Raw genomic sequence first — 23,184 nt, 5'->3', positions numbered from 1 at the left:
TTATGGACGGACTGCCTGCCGAGTGCAGACACAGAGGTAGCCACAGCCGTGAACTACCGTACTGTACTGTGTCTGCTGCTAATAATATAGACTGGTTGATAAAGAGATGTCGTAGTAGTATGTATGTATAAAGAAGAAAGAAAAAAAAACCACGGTTAGGTGGTATACAATTATGGACGGACTGCCTGCCGAGTGCAGACACAGAGGTAGCCACAGCCGTGAACTACCGTACTGTACTGTGTCTGCTGCTAATATAGACTGGTTGATAAAGAGATGTCTATGTAACTATGTATGTATAAAGAAGAAAGAAAAAAAAACCACGGTTAGGTGGTATACAATTATGGACGGACTGCCTGCCGAGTGCAGACACAGAGGTAGCCACAGCCGTGAACTACCGTACTGTACTGTGTCTGCTGCTAATATAGACTGGTTGATAAAGAGATGTCTATGTAACTATGTATGTATAAAGAAGAAAGAAAAAAAAACCACGGTTAGGTGGTATACAATTATGGACGGACTGCCTGCCGAGTGCAGACACAGAGGTAGCCACAGCCGTGAACTACCGTACTGTACTGTGTCTGCTGCTAATATAGACTGGTTGATAAAGAGATGTCTATGTAACTATGTATGTATAAAGAAGAAAGAAAAAAAAACCACGGTTAGGTGGTATACAATTATGGACGGACTGCCTGCCGAGTGCAGACACAGAGGTAGCCACAGCCGTGAACTACCGTACTGTACTGTGTCTGCTGCTAATATAGACTGGTTGATAAAGAGATGTCTATGTAACTATGTATGTATAAAGAAGAAAGAAAAAAAAACCACGGTTAGGTGGTATACAATTATGGACGGACTGCCTGCCGAGTGCAGACACAGAGGTAGCCACAACCGTGAACTACCGTACTGTACTGTGTCTGCTGCTAATATAGACTGGTTGATAAAGAGATGTCTATGTAACTATGTATGTATAAAGAAGAAAGAAAAAAAAACCACGGTTAGGTGGTATACAATTATGGACGGACTGCCTGCCGAGTGCAGACACAGAGGTAGCCACAGCCGTGAACTACCGTACTGTACTGTGTCTGCTGCTAATATAGACTGGTTGATAAAGAGATGTCGTAGTAGTATGTATGTATAAAGAAGAAAAAAAAACCACGGTTAGGTGGTATACAATTATGGACGGACTGCCTGCCGAGTGCAGACACAGAGGTAGCCACAGCCGTGAACTACCGTACTGTGTCTGCTGCGACTGGATGATAAATGATATAAAAAATATATATATATCACTACTGCAGCCGGACAGGTATATATTATATATTATATAATGACGGACCTGCTGGACACTGTCTGTCAGCAGAATGAGTTTTATTTTTATAGAATAAAAAAAAAACAACACACAAGTGAAGTCACACGACGAGTGTTTAACTTTTTCAGGCAATCACAATATAAGTATACTACTAACTATACTGGTGGTCAGTGTGGTCAGGTCACTGGTCAGTCACACTGGCAGTGGCACTCCTGCAGCAAAAGTGTGCACTGTTTAATTTTAATATAATATTATGTACTCCTGGCTCCTGCTATAACCTATAACTGGCACTGCAGTGCTCCCCAGTCTCCCCCACAATTATAAGCTGTGTGAGCTGAGCAGTCAGACAGATATATAATATATATAGATGATGCAGCACACTGGGCTGAGCCTGAGCAGTGCACACAGATATGGTATGTGACTGAGTCACTGTGTGTATCGCTTTTTTCAGGCAGAGAACGGATATATTAAATAAACTGCACTGTCTGGTGGTCACTCACTAGTAAACTCTCTGCACTCTCTACACTTCTACAGTACTCCTCCTAGTCCTAAGCTCCAGTAAATCTCTCTCTCTTATAATCTAAATGGAGAGGACGCCAGCCACGTCCTCTCACTATCAATCTCAATGCACGTGTGAAAATGGCGGCGACGCGCGGCTCCTTATATAGAATCCGAGTCTCGCGAGAATCCGACAGCGTCATGATGACGTTCGGGCGCGCTCGGGTTAACCGAGCAAGGCGGGAGGATCCGAGTCTGCTCGGACCCGTGAAAAAAACCATGAAGTTCGGGCGGGTTCGGATTCAGAGAAACCGAACCCGCTCATCTCTAGTAAAAAGGGGGACTGGCTGCCGCAATGTGTAAAATGGGGACTGGCTGCCGCAATGTGTAAAAAGGAGGATCTGGGAGGGGAGTACATGTAACTGCAATGTAATGGTGTGCTGGGCATATACGCTAGTGTAGAACAGAAACTTGCAGGAAATTGGGCTCCCTTGATGATGGGCTACAATCTGAAATATTTTGATCAAAATATGACCAAATCCCCAATGTTTTATTTACTACATACACACAGATGTGCAGTATATTATTATTAGTGCAGACAGCAAAAGTCTTAGTTTTGTATACACATTAATACTGCCACACAGCTGGTACCATTACAAGATGCAGACCCGCTCTGGCAAAATACCTCAGGTAAGTCACCTGTATATATATGTACCAATGTGACACAGTAATGGCAATAATATATAAATGTAATAGCAGCTGAATGAGCCTCCTTTGGACAAAAAATACAAAAGGGATTTTTCCAGCGCACTCTGCTGGCTGTTAGTAAGAAGAACTATATACACTATGTAATAATAGAAAATTTAGAGCTCTTCATTACATATGTTTTGCAAAAGATATGATAAGCCTCCAGGCCACTTCACGGCTCCTCTATTACTGGAGGTCCCTAACTAAGCATAAGTCCATGGCTTGGACCCCACAAAGTCGGCTCAGGTCGACCACCCTAGGGCAGCACACCATTGAAATACTAAAGTGTTAATATGTGTTAAGAAAGAAGCAGAATCTATGGGTTAGAAAGTGCTACAAAAATAAGGGTGTTAATAAAATACTCAAAAGGGTAATATTAGTGAAAAAATAGGAGTGTTACATAAGTGCTAAATAAATAATATGGCGTGCTACCCCAAGGAGGCCCAGCCCCACCAGACTCGGGGGGTACCACTCCCCAAACCCATACACAGCATAATAATAATAATAATAACATCCACTATGGGTCATACAATTGCTTAATGTATGGCCACATGATAATGGCACATACAAAACATATCCAGATTGAGAGCTAGTTTACCTGGAGGCACCCCTGTATCCTCCAAACGGGAGCTGCATGAGGAGCCTGACATGGTAAGTATGTATCTCTCTTTCTCTTTCTCTCTCTCTCTCTCTCTCTCTCTCTCTCAGGGGGACACCATCTGCCGCAATGTGTAAAAAGGGGGACTGGCTGCCGCAATGTGTAAAAAGGGGGCCTGGCTGCAGCAATGTGTAAAATGGGGACTGGCTGCCGCAATGTGTAAAATGGGGACTGGCTGCCGCAATGTGTAAAATGGGGGACTGGCTGCCGCAATGTGTAAAAAGGGGGACTGGCTGCCGCAATGTGTAAAAAGGGGGCCTGGCTGCCGCAATGTGTAAAATGGGGACTGGCTGCCGCAATGTGTAAAAAGGGGGACTGGCTGCCGCAATGTGTAAAAAGTGGGACTGGCTGCCGTAATGTGTAAAAACGGGGACGCTGTCTGCCGTAATGTGTAAAAAAGGGGATGCTGTCTGCCGTAATGTTAAAAAAGGGGACGCTGTCTGCTGTAATGTGTAAAAAAAGGGGACGCTGTCTGCCGCAATGTGTAAAAAGGGGGACTGGCTGCCGCAATGTGTTAAAAGGGAGACTGTCTGCTGTAATGTGTAAAAAGGGGGATGCTGTCTGCTGTAATGTATAAAAGGGGCTCTACCTGGTGTAGTGGCGCTACTGTGCAGCGTAATTTGAATAATGTAGACTACTGTGCACCGTAGTATGAATTGCTATTATTTTGTGGCCACGCCCCTTCCCCGTGTGGTCACGCCCCTATAAATTTTTGACGCGCCTACGGCGCGCACTGCCCCTATCTTGCATGGGGGGGCGCCACTGTCGTTTCTTGCACACAGCGCTAAAATGCCTAGTTACGCCACTGCCCCTAGCACCCTGTACATACTCGTGCTGCTGACAGCAGTGGTACGGGCATCTGTCAGGGTGGGGGGTTCTCTGCTTTGTAAGAAATGAAAGCCAATCTTTAGAGACTACGCACCCCCAGAAACCCCTCAAAAAGACTGTGCGTGCCTTATGTTACTGCTACAGCAATCCTTGCTAAAACAAATTATATTTTAATTTATACACACACACACACACACTAACGTTTGCCGTGCCTTTGTTCACATGGATATCTGCTATTACTCAGCGGAACTAATTTTACAAGGACATTAGTGCAATGTAATATTGTGATTATATGTACACATTGGGCACGGTTCAATTCGATGACAGTTGAATAGCGGTGGGAATTAGCTCCCGGGGCTATTCAATACAGCGCAGTGAAAAGTCAGAGAATGTCCATTCTCCCGGACTAAACAGGGTGTCATCAACTGTCATCAAATTGAATCGTGCCCATTGATCACAAAATTTATTTGTAAACAATATATGCAGGGGATGCCGTGGCCTGTATTCTGACCGCTGGCATCCCGGCCGCCGGAATATTCTACCCAACCCGTGTGGGGTCTGCACATTTCAGAAGGAAGGAGGGGGACAATGTCATAGTGGACAAGTGTACCGCATATAAGTGGCAGTACATATCTGAAGGTGTACCGCATATAAGTGGCAGTACATATCTGAAAGTGTACCGCATATAAGTGGCACTACATATCTGAATAGCAGGAGGGTACAGACTCGCCTCTGTGGCTAAACATGCAGAGTTACCTATTTTATGGTGTGTAGATGCAACATTTACGGATAAAAAACAGCATATTTTCCAATAATATTCCTCAACAAGCTGGTATAAGCAGACGTCATGTAATAACAAATGAGAACCTCCGTTTATGGAACTTATGTTGTATGATGTCATAGCTAACACTGGCACACAATCCTGTGCTTAGATATAATGTTATACTGATGGAAATTGATAACTGAGTAATCTAGTGCTACATTTGTATCATATCACACTGTTCCTGAGATTACATTTATATCTTACTCTCTATAATCAGTGTTCTCATACAAGTTCTAAGAAATAAATAAGAAATGTTTACTTGACACTGGATGTTTAATAAGACAGATATAATAAATGTATCAATTATTATAGTTGTGTTACATTACACTGCTCTTAAATCTAATCTATACCTGTACCCAACTGAAATTCTTTTTATAACCAGTACTACAACAACTAAATGGGGTTTCAATATTAAGTTACCAGCTACTGTAACTTATATGGGCATGCAAAGTTGGTCTGCATATGTTATATATTACCAGTAGCGGATCTTGCCACGGGCAAGCAGGACTTTTGCCCGGGGCGCCGCCTTCCGGAGGGCGCCGGCACCTTCCGGAGAGCACCGCACCATGGCAAGATCCGCTACTGCTGTACCCCTTGCTGCCCGCTGTGTCCCTCCGCTGTGTCCCCATGTGAAAGGAACTAGACGCTACGCGTCTAGTTTCCCTTCGTGGAGAGGACCTTTGCTGTGTGGTGCGCGATGATGTCATCGCGCACCACTCAGCATTTCAGTGGTGCTACTCTACTGTACAGGGGGCGTAACTGACCACGCCCCCTGTACGAAGCCACACCCCTATTTCCCGCCCGGGGCGCAAATAGGGCTAGAACCGGCCCTGTATATTACTATTAGGAGACACATGAAATCATAAACCTATTGTGGCCCACAGATGACTGGTTGGTAATATTTGATCTAACATTATATTTTATTGAGAGTGTAAAATTGGTGCAACAGGCCATTAGTGACCTGAATCACAATACCTATAACCTGTGCTATCACCAGTTCTGATATATACTCACTATAGGGTGATTACTGCTAGTGGCAGAGATGGTTTCATTTCATTTTGACCACACAAGCGAAATCAATCTGATATAACATGGCACAGAATGCCTCTGTTAGTAGGTGGATAATTCCTTACTCAGCTATTAACAGAACATATCAGGAAACTCAGAGTATTCCAAGCCACCGTCAGCAGACTTTCTCAGAGCACTATACCAATGGATACAAAGTGATAGATACCATCTATACCAGAGGTTCTCAAACTTGGTCCTCGTGGGCCCACACAGTGCATGTTTTGCAGGTAACCCAGCAGGTGCACAGGTGTATTAATTACTCACTGACACATTTTAAAAAGGTCCACAGGTGGAGCTAATTATTTCACTTGCGATTCTGTGAGGAGACCTGCAAAACATGCACTGTGTGGGCCCCCGACGACAGAGTTTGAGAACCTCTGATCTATACTCTTTGGGGGTGATTCAGATCTGATCGCTGGGCTGATCACTTTGCTGTCCTGCGTTCAGATAGTCGCCGCCTCCAGGGCGAGTGTAAATTCGCTGTGCAAGTGTGCGATCCCATGTGTACGCCGAGCTGCAAACATCCCCTGTGTGCAGTCTCTATGCAGGGCAGGACTTACTCTTCCAGTGCAATGAGAACAGGCTGATCGGGGCCGGAGCTGACGTCAGACACCCTACCTAAAAACGCTTGGGCATGCCTGTGTTTTTCAGGACACTCCCCATAAATGCTCAGTTACCACCCACAAATGGCCTCCTCCTGTCACTCACCTTGTGAACACCTGTGCGATTAGATTTTTCGCACCATCCTGACGCTGACCGGCGATGCCCTTTTGTTGTTGTCTGACGCGCGTGCGCATTGCGGTGCATAGTATGTGCAGTTAGGACCTTATCACCCACTGTGCGACAACACACAGCATCAATCAGGTATGACTCAGGCCCTTTAGCTAATCAGTCTGCAGAAAAGACGAGGCAAAGGGCAGCACAGTTACTAGATGTATTATTATTCTAGTCAACGTTTTGCTGACACATGACACACACAATCTCTCCCTTCGCAAAACAAACTCTGTACTGATGCTAATGCTCTTCACCATCTCTTGGCTCTTTCATACAGTTACACATGCCTACAAATAATTGGAAACCACCTTAAATGTGATTGTTCTTAATAATGGTTGCAATGGGGAAATAGAAGTGATTGCATGGTAATACTCCTGCCACCAGTTGAGATTAAGGGGCAGATTTATTAAGCTTGGTAAAGTGATAAATTGGAAGGTGATAATGGACCAGCCAGTCAGCTCCTAACTGTCATTTTTCAAACCCAGCCTGTGACATGGCAGTAATGATCTGATTGGCTAGTCCTTTATCACCTTCCACTTTATCAGTTCACTGAGCTTAATAAATCTGCCCCTAAGTCACTTAGTAAAAAAAATAGCTATCATTATTATCAATTATTTTTGAGGTGCTTGAATTGAAAAGGGAAATTGTTGGGGATAATGGGTATACGTGGTATAAACACGTAGATTCTCCAATAATTAGACTGTGTTACACGCTTCTCTGGTCTGAAATGACCGCAATACAGTCTAATCCCTCCTCACAAATGTCATATTTCTTATCAAATATAAATTTTGATGTCATAATATGGGCCGGTACATTTTATATAGGTAGAATTAAGACACTTTCTACATATCTTACACAATTTAAAGTTTGGACAGAAAGAAACTTTCTTATACATCAACTGCCATAAAATGTAGATGATGTTTAGGACTAGGCTCAGCTGCACAATTGTGACATCACAGTCACTGCTGACATCACAGTCACTGCTGACATCATGCAGCTACTTCTACAGCTGCTGAAGCCCCTGAGAACCAGTCTTCAGACGCTCTAGACTGAAGACACATCTTGCGTTATATTCTCTAAAGGGCCCTGTTCCTGTCGGATGACAAAACATGGGAACGAATAGGAGAAAAAAAATACGAGAAAAAGCATGGAGATCCAGAGACAAGAGGCAGAAAAGAAAGAAGTGCAGAGGAAAACAGAACCGAAGAGGAAAACAGGCAGGCCGGACCAACTCAGCAGCCAGAAAGGTGAGGAGCTTTGTTGCACGATTACAGAGAGGATGGAACATGTTGGCAGCATTTCTGGAAAAGAAACAGGATCAATTCATAAAAGCATGTAACCGATGTCCCAGATTTTGGCGTGACAGGAGAAACGCTGACATTACTGAAGATCCAGGGGAAGGGTGCAGCCATATGGCAGGCCCGGTTTCCCTTTCAGCGAAAAAGATCACTAGGAAGGGATCACGAAGAAACTGGGACAGAATTGCAGCATTTCTAAAAAATAAAAAAGATCAATTCATAACAGCATTTAGAAGAGGCCGACCAGGCGCTACGCCCACCAGCCAACAAAACACCGATACTGCCCCCTTAACAGTGGACAAATTCACTTTCCACTCAATACTTGGAGAGGGAGGCTACGGAAAAGTGCTGCTGGCAACAGACGCTCTTCGCAGGGAAAGAGTGGCAATTAAGATCTTAAAGAAGACAGCCCTAATAGAGAACGAGGGCAGCTTGGTCGAGTTTCGGGTCCTTCAGCTGGCACATCAGAGCAATTTCCTTACTCATGGATATGCAGTCTTCCAAACACATCGTTATCTATACTGTGTAATGGAACTGGCTAGTGGAGGAGATCTGTTCGATTTTCTTGAGACATCAGAGATGGACCTTCCCACAATAACATTTATAGCGGCGGAATTAGTTTGTAGATTACAGTTCATGCATTCAAAAGGAATAATTCACAGAGACATCAAACTGGAAAATGTTCTGCTGACTGCAGACGGCCATGTGAAGATCACAGACTTTGGTCTAGCCCTAATGAATGTGTATGGAGTAATTGATAATGCAGGCATTTGCGGGACACCTGGCTATTTTGCTCCAGAAATGATAACCCGCCAGCCATACAGTGCAGCTGTGGACTGGTTCGCATTAGGGGTTATATTATATATGCTCGCTACAGGATCGGAGCCTTTCCCTGGAGAATTCGTATCAGAGATAGCAGCAATGATCATTGCAGAGGAACCATCATACGAAGGCCTTACTGGAGTAACAAAGGACTTTTTATCCAACCTCCTGTGCAAGGACCAGTTCCTCCGGCTTGGGGTAAATGGCGACGTGCGAGAACACCCCTTCTTCTCTTCTATTAACTGGGAAGAGGTAGAGAGTGGAAAAACAGCATCCCCACTCACAGTGCTCAAGAACGCCATGGATCTAGATAAACAGAATATTTCTGTGCCCCACAGTGAAATTTTCAGACAACCAATTCCTGCCATGGACCAGGGGCTATTTGACAACATTCAATTTGTATGCCCTGTATGGAGAGAAACGTACCATAATGTGCCAATGCAATTAGAGATGTGCACCGGAAATTTTTCGGGTTTTGTGTTTTGGTTTTGGGTTCGGTTCCGTGGCCGTGTTTTGGGTTCGAACGCGTTTTGGCAAAACCTCACCGAATTTTTTTTGTCGGATTCGGGTGTGTTTTGGATTCGGGTGTTTTTTTCAAAAAACCCTAAAAAACAGCTTAAATCATAGAATTTGGGGGTCATTTTGATCCCAAAGTATTATTAACCTCAATAACCATAATTTCCACTCATTTTCAGTCTATTCTGAACACCTCACACCTCACAATATTATTTTTAGTCCTAAAATTTGCACCGAGGTCGCTGGATGACTAAGCTCAGCGACCCAAGCGGCCGACACAAACACCTGGCCCATCTAGGAGTGGCACTGCAGTGTCACGCAGGATGGCCCTTCCAAAAAACACTCCCCAAACAGCACATGACGCAAAGAAAAAAAGAGGCGCAATGAGGTAGCTGTGTGACTAAGCTCAGCGACCCAAGTGGCCGACACAAACACCTGGCCCATCTAGGAGTGGCACTGCAGTGTCACGCAGGATGGCCCTTCCATAAAACACTCCCCAAACAGCACATGACGCAAGGAAAAAAAGAGGCGCAATGAGGTAGCTGTGTGAGTAAGCTAAGCGACCCTAGTGGCCGACACAAACACCTGGCCCATCTAGGAGTGGCACTGCAGTGTCACGCAGGATGGCCCTTCCAAAAAACACTCCCCAAACAGCACATGACGCAAAGAAAAAAAGAGGTGCAATGAGGTAGCTGTGTGACTAAGATAAGCGACCCAAGTGGCCGACACAAACACCTGGCCCATCTAGGAGTGGCACTGCAGTGTCACGCAGGATGGCCCTTCCAAAAAACACTCCCCAAACAGCACATGACGCAAAGAAAAAAAGAGGCGCAATGAGGTAGCTGTGTGACTAAGCTCAGCGACCCAAGTGGCCGACACAAACACCTGGCCCATCTAGGAGTGGCACTGCAGTGTCACGCAGGATGGCCCTTCCAAAAAACACTCCCCAAACAGCACATGACGCAAAGAAAAAAAGAGGCGCAATGAGGTAGCTGTGTGAGTAAGCTAAGCGACCCTAGTGGCCGACACAAACACCTGGCCCATCTAGGAGTGGCACTGCAGTGTCACGCAGGATGGCCCTTCCAAAAAACACTCCCCAAACACCACATGACGCAAAGAAAAAAAGAGGCGCAATGAGGTAGCTGTGTGACTAAGCTCAGCGACCCAAGTGGCCGACACAAACACCTGGCCCATCTAGGAGTGGCACTGCAGTGTCACGCAGGATGGCCCTTCCAAAAAACACTCCCCAAACAGCACATGACGCAAGGAAAAATGAAAGAAAAAAGAGGTGCAAGATGGAATTGTCCTTGGGTCCTCCCACCCACCATTATGTTGTATAAACAGGACATGCACACTTTAACCAACCCATCATTTCAGTGACAGGGTCTGCCACACGACTGTGACTGAAATGACTGGTTGGTTTGGACCCCCACCAAAAAAGAAGCAATTAATCTCTCCTTGCACAAACTGGCTCTACAGAGGCAAGATGTCCACCTCATCATCATCCTCCGATTCATCACCGTGTACATCCCCCTCCTCACAGATTATCAATTCGTCCCCACTGGAATCCACCATCACAGCTCCCTGTGTACTTTGTGGAGGCAATTGCTGCTGGTGAATGACTCCATGGAGGAATTGATTATAATTCATTTTAATGAACATCATCTTCTCCACATTTTCTGGAAGTAACCTCGTACGCCGATTGCTGACAAGGTGAGCGGCGGCACTAAACACTCTTTCGGAGTACACACTTGTGGGAGGGCAACTTAGGTAGAATAAAGCCAGTTTGTGCAAGGGCCTCCAAATTGCCTCTTTTTCCTGCCAGTATACGTACGGACTGTCTGACGTGCCTACTTGGATGCGGTCACTCATATAATCCTCCACCATTCTTTCAATGGTGAGAGAATCATATGCAGTGACAGTAGACGACATGTCCGTAATCGTTGTCAGGTCCTTCAGTCCGGACCAGATGTCAGCATCAGCAGTCGCTCCAGACTGCCCTGCATCACCGCCAGCGGGTGGGCTCGGAATTCTGAGCCTTTTCCTCGCACCCCCAGTTGCAGGAGAATGTGAAGGAGGAGATGTTGACAGGTCGCGTTCCGCTTGACTTGACAATTTTCTCACCAGCAGTTCTTTGAACCCCTGCAGACTTGTGTCTACCGGAAAGAGAGATACAACGTAGGTTTTAAATCTAGGATCGAGCACGGTGGCCAAAATGTAGTGCTCTGATTTCAACAGATTGACCACCCGTGAATCCTTGTTAAGCGAATTAAGGGCTCCATCCACAAGTCCCACATGCCTAGCGGAATCGCTCAGTGTTAACTCCTCCTTCAATGTCTCCAGCTTCTTCTGCAATAGCCTGATGAGGGGAATGACCTGACTCAGGCTGGCAGTGTCTGAACTGACTTCACGTGTGGCAAGTTCAAAAGGTTGCAGAACCTTGCACAACGTTGAAATCATTCTCCACTGCGCTTGAGACAGGTGCATTCCACCTCCTATATCGTGGTCAGTTGTATAGGCTTGAATGGCCTTTTGCTGCTCCTCCAACCTCTGAAGCATATAGAGGGTTGAATTCCACCTTGTTACCACTTCTTGCTTCAGATGATGGCAGGGCAGGTTCAGGCGTTTTTGGTGTTGCTCCAGTCTTCTGTACGCCGAAAGTGTCCTGCAATTCTTCTGGCCACCGACAGCATCTCTTGCACGCCCCTCTCATTTTTTAAATAATTCTGCACCACCAAATTCAAGGTATGTGCAAAACATGGGACGTGCTGGAATTTGCCCATATTTAATGCACACACAATATTGCTGGCGTTGTCCGATGCCACAGATCCACAGGAGAGTCCAATTGGGGTAAGCCATTCTGCGATGATCTTCCTCAGTTGCCGTAAGAGGTTTTCAGCTGTGTGCGTATTCTGGAAAGCGGTGATACAAAGCGTAGCCTGCCTAGGAAAGAGTTGGCGTTTGCGAGATGCTGCTACTGGTGCCGCCGCTGCTGTTCTTGCGGCGGGAGTCAATACATCTACCCAGTGGGCTGTCACAGTCATATAGTCCTGAGTCTGCCCTGCTCCACTTGTCCACATGTCCGTGGTTAAGTGGACATTGGGTACAACTGCATTTTTTAGGACACTGTTGAGTCTTTTTCTGAGGTCTGTGTACATTTTCTTTATCGCCTGCCTAGAGAAATGGAACCTAGATGGTATTTGGTACCAGGGACACAGTACCTCAAACAAGTCTATAGTTGGCTCTGCAGTAATGATGGATACCGGAACCACGTTTCTCACCGCCCAGGATGCCAAGGCCTCAGTTATCCGCTTTGCAGCAGGATGACTGCTGTGATATTTCATCTTCCTCGCAAAGGACTGTTGGACAGTCAATTGCTTGGTGGAAGTAGTAAAAGTGGTCTTCCGACTTCCCCTCTGGGATGACCATCGACTCCCAGCAGCAACAACAGCAGCGCCAGCAGCAGTAGGCGTTACACTCAAGGATGCATCGGAGGAATCCCAGGCAGGAGAGGACTCATCAGAATTGCCAGTGACATGGCCTGCAGGACTATTGGCATTCCTGGGGAAGGAGGAAATTGACACTGAGGGAGTTGGTGGGGTGGTTTGCGTGAGCTTGGTTACAAGAGGAAGGGATTTACTGGTCAGTGGACTGCTTCCGCTGTCGCCCAAAGTTTTTGAACTTGTCACTGACTTATGATGAATGCGCTGCAGGTGACGTATAAGGGAGGATGTTCCGAGGTGGTTAACGTCCTTACCCCTACTTATTACAGCTTGACAAAGGCAACACACGGCTTGACACCTGTTGTCCGCATTTCTGTTGAAATACTTCCACACCGAAGAGCTGATTTTTTTGGTATTTTCACCAGGCATGTCAATGGCCATATTCCTCCCATGGACAACAGGTGTCTCCCCGGGTGCCTGACTTAAACAAACCACCTCACCATCAGAATCCTCCTTGTCAATTTCCTCCCCAGCGCCAGCAACACCCATATCCTCCTCATCCTGGTGTACTTCAACACTGACATCTTCAATCTGACTATCAGGAACTGGACTGCGGGTGCTCCTTCCAGCACTTGCAGGGGGCGTGCAAATGGTGGAAGGCGCATGCTCTTCACGTCCAGTGTTGGGAAGGTCAGGCATCGCAACCGACACAATTGGACTCTCCTTGTGGATTTGTGATTTCGAAGAACGCACAGTTCTTTGCTGTGCTTTTGCCAGCTTAAGTCTTTTCATTTTTCTAGCGAGAGGCTGAGTGCTTCCATCCTCATGTGAAGCTGAACCACTAGCCATGAACATAGGCCAGGGCCTCAGCCGTTCCTTGCCACTCCGTGTGGTAAATGGCATATTGTCAAGTTTACACTTCTCCTCCGACGATTTTATTTTAGATTTTTGAGTCCTTTTTTTACTGATATTTTGTGTTTTGGATTTTACATGCTCTGTACTATGACATTGGACATCGGCCTTGGCAGACGACGTTGATGGAATTTCATCGTCTCGGCCATGACTAGTGGCAGCAGCTTCAGCACGAGGTGGAAGTGGATCTTGATCTTTCCCTATTTTTGGAACCTCAACATTTTTGTTCTCCATATTTTAATAGGCACAACTAAAAGGCACCTCAGGTAAACAATGGAGATGGATGGATACTAGTATACTTATGGATGACGAGTGACTGACGACACAGAGGTAGCTACAGCCGTGGACTACCGTACTGCGTCTGCTAGTATAGAGATGATAATGATATAAAAAATATATATATATCACTACTGCAGGTATATATAATATAATGACGGACCTGCTGGACACTGTCAGCAGACTCCTAAACTACTAGTATGAAGAAGATAGGAAAAAAAACCCCACCACAGGTAGGTATACAATTATGGACGAGCACTGACGACACAGAGGTAGCTACAGCCGTGGACTACCGTACTGCGTCTGCTAGTATAGAGATGATAATGATATAAAAAATATATATATATCACTACTGCAGGTATATATAATATAATGACGGACCTGCTGGACACTGTCAGCAGACTCCTAAACTACTAGTATGAAGAAGATAGAAAAAAAAAAACCACCACAGGTAGGTATACAATTATGGACGAGCACTGACGACACAGAGGTAGCTATAGCCGTGGACTACCGTACTGCGTCTGCTAGTATAGAGATGATAATGATATAAAAAATATATATATATCACTACTGCAGGTATATATAATATAATGACGGACCTGCTGGACACTCAGTTGACTCCTAAACTACTAGTATGAAGAAGATAGAAAAAAAAAACCCACCACAGGTAGGTATACAATTATGGACGAGCACTGACGACACAGAGGTAGCTACAGCTGTGGACTACCGTACTGCGTCTGCTAGTATAGAGATGATAATGATATAAAAAATATATATATATCACTACTGCAGGTATATATAATATAATGACGGACCTGCTGGACACTGTCAGCAGACTCCTAAACTACTAGTATGAAGAAGATAGAAAAAAAAAACCACCACAGGTAGGTATACAATTATGGACGAGCACTGACGACACAGAGGTAGCCACAGCCATGGACTACCGTACTGCGTCTGCTAGTATAGAGATGATAATGATATAAAAAATATATATATATCACTACTGCAGGTATATATAATATAATGACGGACCTGCTGGACACTGTCAGCAGACTCCTAAACTACTAGTATGAAGAAGATAGAAAAAAAAACCCACCACAGGTAGGTATACAATTATGGACGAGCACTGACGACACAGAGGTAGCTACAGCCGTGGACTACCATACTGCGTCTGCTAGTATAGAGATGATAATGATATAAAAAATATATATATATCACTACTGCAGGTATATATAATATAATGACGGACCTGCTGGACACTGTCAGCAGACTCCTAAACTACTAGTATGAAGAAGATAGAAAAAAAAAACCCACCACAGGTAGGTATACAATTATGGACGAGCACTGACGACACAGAGGTAGCTACAGCCGTGGACTACCGTACTGCGTCTGCTAGTATAGAGATGATAATGATATAAAAAATATATATATATCACTACTGCAGGTATATATAATATAATGACGGACCTGCTGGACACTGTCAGCAGACTCCTAAACTACTAGTATGAAGAAGATAGAAAAAAAAAAACCACCACAGGTAGGTATACAATTATGGACGAGCACTGACGACACAGAGGTAGCTACAGCCGTGGACTACCGTACTGCGTCTGCTAGTATAGAGATGATAATGATATAAAAAATATATATATATCACTACTGCAGGTATATATAATATAATGACGGACCTGCTGGACACTGTCAGCAGACTCCTAAACTACTAGTATGAAGAAGATAGAAAAAAAAAACCACCACAGGTAGGTATACAATTATGGACGAGCACTGACGACACAGAGGTAGCTACAGCCGTGGACTACCGTACTGCGTCTGCTAGTATAGAGATGATAATGATATAAAATATATATATATATCACTACTGCAGGTATATATAATATAATGACGGACCTGCTGGACACTGTCAGCAGACTCCTAAACTACTAGTATGAAGAAGATAGAAAAAAAAACCCCACCACAGGTAGGTATACAATTATGGACGAGCACTGACGACACATAGGTAGCCACAGCCGTGGACTACCGTACTGCGTCTGCTAATATAGAGATGATAAAGATGATAGAGATGAACAAAAAAAATATAACACTACTGCAGGTAAATATTTATATAATATAATGAATGACGGACCTGCTGGACACTGTCAGCAGAATGCGTTTATAGAATAAAATAAAAAAACACCACAGGAGTGTTTAACTTTTTCAGGCAGACAATATACTGGTGGTCACTGGTCAGTCACACTGGCAGCAAAAGTGTGCACTGTACTCCTGCTATAACTGCACCCCAGTCTCCCCCACAATTCAGCTGTGTGAGCAGTGAGCACTCAGCACAGTCAGATATACATAGATATATCATACAGCACACTGAGGCTGAGCACAGATATGGTATGGAGCGTTTTTTTCAGGCAGAGAACGGATTAAAAAAAACTAGCAAAACTCTGCACTGACTGTACTCCTCCTAACAGCTCTCCCCAATCCTCCCCACAATAAGCTAAGCAGTAGCAATCAGATCAACTAACTACTAACAGTAACTATATAAACGGAGAGGACGCCAGCCACGTCCTCTCCCTATCAATCTCAATGCACGTGTGAAAATGGCGGCGACGCGCGGCTCCTTATATAGAATCCGAGTCTCGCGATAGAATTCGAGCCTCGCGAGAATCCGACAGCGGGATGATGACGTTCGGGCGCGCTCGGGTTAGCCGAGCAAGGCGGGAAGGTTCGAACCTGCCTCGGACCCGTGTAAAAAGGCTGAAGTTCGGGGGGGTTCGGATTCCGAGGAACCGAACCCGCTCATCTCTAAATGCAATCAGATATTATACCCTAGACATGCACTAGCGGGAAATAGAAACATCTGCAATCCTTAAAACATCTTGTTCCTGTTGCATCAGCTGCCTGTTCCAACATCCAGTGCATCCCTCACTATACACTGTCTGACGCCTGCCCTGACCTCGGCTATGTCTCTGGAAATGCACCTGACCCACCCCGGCTACGTCACAGGAGATCTGCCTACTGCAATATAGTGGTAGGCTGGACATATAAGCTAGGGTAGGGCCTTGCAGAAAATTGGGGTCCCTTGACGTTGGGCTGCAAGCTTAAATGTTTTGATCAAAATATGACAAAATACCCTCTGTTTTATTTTATACATGCACACAGATTTGCAGTGTATTATTGTTAGCAGCGACAGCAAAATGTTTTTTTTGTATACAGATGTGTCCTGCTATCCTTGGGACAGCGCAGCATAGCGGGGCGCATGTGATCACATGCTTCCACTATGCTATAGACTTGAATAGGAGCCGGCACGCAGACGCGCCCGACTCCCATTTACTTCAAAGGGACCGGCTGCGATGCAAACACTTGCGGCATACAACAATGCGTTTGCATCACGATCCAGCTACAGAGTGTTGCTATAGTCAGCAGCGCCACAACAGGACACATCTGTACATATATGGCATTAATACTGCCATGCAGCTGGTACTATGCACACAATTGGTATAACCAAGCACAGGCCTAGTGCTATCATGGCAGCTTTCAGTCACGGCTATAAAAGGCCTAGCTGGGTGCGGCTCACTAGCCAGCCCTGTATAGATGCTCCCCTCTGTATCTGGGAGGGGAGTACATGTAACTGCAATGTAATAGTGTGCTGGGCATATACGCTAGTGTAGAACAGAAACTTGCAGGAAATTGGGCTCCCTTGATGATGGGCTGCAAGCTGAAATATTTTGATCAAAATATGACCAAATCCCCAATGTTTTATTTACTACAAACACACAGATGTGCAGTATATTATTATTAGTGCAGACAGCAAAAGTCTTAGTTTTGTATACACATTAATACTGCCACACAGCTGGTACCATTACAAGATGCAGACCCGCTCTGGCAAAATACCTCAGGTAAGTCACCTGTATATATATGTACCAATGTGACACAGTAATGGCAATAATATATAAATGTAATAGCAGCTGAATGAGCCTCCTTTGGAGTAAGCTGCCATCCTACTCCAAACGTCCACTTACACATTTAGACCCACTGACTTCCCCAGCTATGTCATGCCCCCCTAGCCAGGGCCGTAACTACGTGTGTGCCAAGTGGGCTTGGCACACAGCGCAGTTGCCCTGAGGGCGCACGGCCAGCGGCATGTAATGAGTCAAATTGACTCATTACATGCCGCCTCTGCTGTGTGCGCCGTGCGCCGCGCTGTGGAGGGAGAAGTCTGCAGCGCCGGGCAGGTGAGAAGGAGGAGGAGGGAGGGGGAGCAGGGAGCCGCAGCAGCGCTATTTCATTGGTAGTAAGCGCCGCTGCAGCATCCCCCTCTCCTTCCGTATTGGCTGCCCGGCGCTGCTGTGGATGCTGGGAGGCGGTTCCTCTATCCCAGCATCCACAGCAGCGCCGGGCAGCCAATACGGAAGGAGAGGGGCAGAGGCGTAACTAGGGTTTTCGGAGCCCAGGGCAAGATGGAAAATGGCGCCGCCCCCCCCCCCCCCTAAATAAAAAAAAAAACACACACAAAAAGAAGCATGTGCGCGCGCCGAAAAAATGGGAGTGGTCACACACCAGAAGGGGTGTGGCTACGCTCCAGAAGGGGTGTGGCCACTGAAAATTGCCCACAGTGCCAGTTACATTGCCCCACGGTGCCGGATACATGCCCCACGGTGCCAGATACATTGCCCCACGATGCCAGATACATTGCCCCACGGTGCCAGATACATTTCCCCACTCAGTGCCAGTTACATTGCCCCACTCAGTGCCAGTTACATTGCCCCACTCAGTGCCAGTTACATTGCCACACTCAGTGCCAGTTACATTGCCCCACTCAGTGCCGGATACATTGCCCCACTCAGTGCCAGATACAATGCCCCACTCAGTGCCGGATACAATGCCCCACTCAGTGCCGGATACAATGCCCCACTCAGTGCCGGATACAATGCCCCACTCAGTGCCAGATACATTGCCCTACTCAGTGCCAGTTACATTGCCCCACTCAGTGCCGGATACAATTCCCCACTCAGTGCCGGATACAATGCCCCACTCAGTGCCGGATACAATGCCCCACTCAGTGCCGGATACAATGCCCCACTCAGTGCCGGATACATTGCCCCACGGTGCCGGATACAATGCTCCACGGTGCCGGATACATGCCCCACAGTGCCAGATACATGCCCCACAGTGCCAGATACATGCCCCACAGTGCCAGTTACATGCCCCACAGTGCCAGATACATGCCCCACAGTGCCAGATACATGCCTCACAGTGCCAGTTACATGCCCCACAGTGCCAGATACATGCCCTACAGTGCCAGATACATGCCCCACAGTGCCAGATACATGCCCCACAGTGCCAGTTACATTGCCCCACAGTGCCAGTTACAGTGCCCCACAGTGCTGGATAAAATGCCCCACAGTGCTGGATACAATGCCCCACAGTGCCAGTTGCATGCCCCACAGTGCCAGTTACAGTGCCCCATAGTGCTGGATAAAATGCCCCACAGTGCTGGATACAATGCCCCACAGTGCCAGTTACATGCCCCACAGTGCCAGTTACAGTGCCCCACAGTGCCAGTTACAGTGCCCCACAGTGCTGGATACAATGCCCCACAGTGCCTGTTACATGCCCCACAGTGCCAGGCCCGCCGTGCCGCCGCCGGACCCCCGTCACTCACCTCTTGTGAGGGGAGGAGAGCGCAGCGCCTCTCCTTCCCCTTGCTGCTCCAGGTCTCCGGACGCCGACGGCTGTCTGGCGCCGGTTCGCTAGCCAATCAGAGCTCGCGGACCGGCAGCCAATCAGGAGCCGATCCGCAAGCCCTGATTGGCTAGCGCCGGAGACCGGACACGGCAGCGCTGCTGGCAGCGCTGCTAGTGCTCCCAGCGGCGGTGAGGGGAGGGAGAGACGCTGCACTCTCTCCTCCCCTCACATTTAGGGTTAACGGGGCGAGTGGGGCATGATGCCCTGGACACCGGCGGCGCCCCCCTCTCCTGGGCCTGCCAGGGCGCCCAGGGCACGTGCCCCACTCGCCCTACCCTAGTTACGCCTCTGGAGAGGGGGATGCTGCAGCGGCGCTTACTACCAATAACATAGCGCTGCTGCCGCTCCCTGCTCCCCCTCCCTCCTCCTCCTTCTCACCTGCCTGCACCGAGGGAGCTGCATGAAGAGCCTGACATGGTAAGTATGTATCTCTCATTCTCTTTCTCTCTCTCTTTCTCTCTCTCTCTCTCTCTCTCTCTCTCTCTCTCAGGGGGACACCGTCTGCCGCAATGTGTAAAAAGGTAAAAAGGGGGACTGGCTGCCGCAATGTGTAAAAAGGGGGACTGGCTGTCGCAATGTGTAAAAAGGGGGCCTAGCTGCCGCAATGTGTAAAAAGGGGAACTGGCTGCCGCAATGTGTAAAATAGGGACTGGCTGCCGCAATGTGTAAAAAGGAGGATCTGGGAGGGGAGTACATGTAACTGCAATGTAATGGTGTGCTGGGCATATACGCTAGTGTAGAACAGAAACTTGCAGGAAATTGGGCTCCCTTGATGATGGGCTACAATCTGAAATATTTTGATCAAAATATGACCAAATCCCCAATGTTTTATTTACTACATACACACAGATGTGCAGTATATTATTATTAGTGCAGACAGCAAAAGTCTTAGTTTTGTATACACATTAATACTGCCACACAGCTGGTACCATTACAAGATGCAGACCCGCTTTGGCAAAATACCTCAGGTAAGTCACCTGTATATATATGTACCAATGTGACACAGTAATGGCAATAATATATAAATGTAATAGCAGCTGAATGAGCCTCCTTTGGAGTAAGCTGCCATCCTACTCCAAACGTCCACTTACACATTTAGACCCACTGACTTCCCCAGCTATGTCATGCCCCCCTAGCCAGGGCCGTAACTACGTGTGTGCCAAGTGGGCTTGGCACACAGCGCAGTTGCCCTGAGGGCGCACGGCCAGCGGCATGTAATGAGTCAAATTGACTCATTACATGCCGCCTCTGCTGTGTGCACCGTGCGCCGCGCTGTGGAGGGAGAAGTCTGCAGCGCCGGGCAGGTGAGAAGGAGGAGGAGGGAGGGGGAGCAGGGAGCCGCAGCAGCGCTATTTCATTGGTAGTAAGCGCCGCTGCAGCATCCCCCTCTCCTTCCGTATTGGCTGCCCGGCGCTGCTGTGGATGCTGGGAGGCGGTTCCTCTATCCCAGCATCCACAGAAGCGCCGGGCAGCCAATACGGAAGGAGAGGGGCAGAGGCGTAACTAGGGTTTTCGGAGCCCAGGGCAAGATGGAAAATGGCGCCGCCCCCCCCCCCCTAAATAAAAAAAAAAACACACACAAAAAGAAGCATGTGCGCGCGCCGAAAAAATGGGAGTGGTCACACACCAGAAGGGGTGTGGCTACGCTCCAGAAGGGGTGTGGCCACTGAAAATTGCCCACAGTGCCAGTTACATTGCCCCACGGTGCCGGATACATGCCCCACGGTGCCAGATACATTGCCCCACGATGCCAGATACATTGCCCCACGGTGCCAGATACATTTCCCCACTCAGTGCCAGTTACATTGCCCCACTCAGTGCCAGTTACATTGCCCCACTCAGTGCCAGTTACATTGCCACACTCAGTGCCAGTTACATTGCCCCACTCAGTGCCGGATACATTGCCCCACTCAGTGCCAGATACAATGCCCCACTCAGTGCCGGATACAATGCCCCACTCAGTGCCGGATACAATGCCCCACTCAGTGCCGGATACAATGCCCCACTCAGTGCCAGATACATTGCCCCACTCAGTGCCAGTTACATTGCCCCACTCAGTGCCGGATACAATTCCCCACTCAGTGCCGGATACAATGCCCCACTCAGTGCCGGATACAATGCCCCACTCAGTGCCGGATACAATGCCCCACTCAGTGCCGGATACATTGCCCCACGGTGCCGGATACAATGCTCCACGGTGCCGGATACATGCCCCACAGTGCCAGATACATGCCCCACAGTGCCAGATACATGCCCCACAGTGCCAGTTACATGCCCCACAGTGCCAGATACATGCCCCACAGTGCCAGATACATGCCTCACAGTGCCAGTTACATGCCCCACAGTGCCAGATACATGCCCTACAGTGCCAGATACATGCCCCACAGTGCCAGATACATGCCCCACAGTGCCAGTTACATTGCCCCACAGTGCCAGTTACAGTGCCCCACAGTGCTGGATAAAATGCCCCACAGTGCCAGTTGCATGCCCCACAGTGCCAGTTACAGTGCCCCATAGTGCTGGATAAAATGCCCCACAGTGCTGGATACAATGCCCCACAGTGCCAGTTACATGCCCCACAGTGCCAGTTACAGTGCCCCACAGTGCCAGTTACAGTGCCCCACAGTGCTGGATACAATGCCCCACAGTGCCTGTTACATGCCCCACAATGCCAGGCCCGTCGTGCCGCCGCCGGACCCCCGTCACTCACCTCTTGTGAGGGGAGGAGAGCGCAGCGCCTCTCCTTCCCCTTGCTGCTCCAGGTCTCCGGACGCCGACGGCTGTCTGGCGCCGGTTCGCTAGCCAATCAGAGCTCGCGGACCGGCAGCCAATCAGGAGCCGATCCGCAAGCCCTGATTGGCTAGCGCCAGAGACCGGACACGGCAGCGCTGCTGGCAGCGCTGCTAGTGCTCCCAGCGGCGGTGAGGGGAGGGAGAGACGCTGCACTCTCTCCTCCCCTCACATTTAGGGTTAACGGGGCGAGTGGGGCATGATGCCCTGGACACCGGCGGCGCCCCCCTCTCCTGGGCCTGCCAGGGCGCCCAGGGCACGTGCCCCACTCGCCCTACCCTAGTTACGCCTCTGGAGAGGGGGATGCTGCAGCGGCGCTTACTACCAATAACATAGCGCTGCTGCCGCTCCCTGCTCCCCCCTCCCTCCTCCTCCTTCTCACCTGCCTGCACCGAGGGAGCTGCATGAAGAGCCTGACATGGTAAGTATGTATCTCTCATTCTCTTTCTCTCTCTCTTTCTCTCTCTCTCTCTCTCTCTCTCTCTCTCTCTCTCTCAGGGGGACACCGTCTGCCGCAATGTGTAAAAAGGTAAAAAGGGGGACTGGCTGCCGCAATGTGTAAAAAGGGGGACTGGCTGTCGCAATGTGTAAAAAGGGGGCCTAGCTGCCGCAATGTGTAAAAAGGGGAACTGGCTGCCGCAATGTGTAAAATAGGGACTGGCTGCCGCAATGTGTAA

At 47.9% G+C, this 23,184-nt stretch overlaps 1 protein-coding gene across 1 annotated transcript in view; it reads left to right on the top strand.

Moving 5' to 3' along the window:
• Positions 1-7,849: 7,849 nt before the first annotated feature.
• The window catches only part of LOC134929586 (protein kinase C delta type-like), a 42,844-nt gene continuing 27,509 nt past the window's right edge, over positions 7,850-23,184 (top strand). Inside the window, exons 1-2 of the mRNA XM_063925175.1 lie at positions 7,850-7,949; positions 8,140-9,074. Coding sequence (XP_063781245.1) covers positions 7,850-7,949; positions 8,140-9,074 — 1,035 coding nt within the window. The remainder of the gene's footprint in view (positions 7,950-8,139; positions 9,075-23,184) is intronic.

This window comes from Pseudophryne corroboree, chromosome 5 (genome assembly GCF_028390025.1).
Source record: "Pseudophryne corroboree isolate aPseCor3 chromosome 5, aPseCor3.hap2, whole genome shotgun sequence".
NCBI lineage: Eukaryota > Metazoa > Chordata > Amphibia > Anura > Myobatrachidae > Pseudophryne > Pseudophryne corroboree.
The sequence above is the reverse complement of the archived record's forward strand: the minus strand, read 5'-3'. Positions and strand labels throughout refer to the sequence as shown.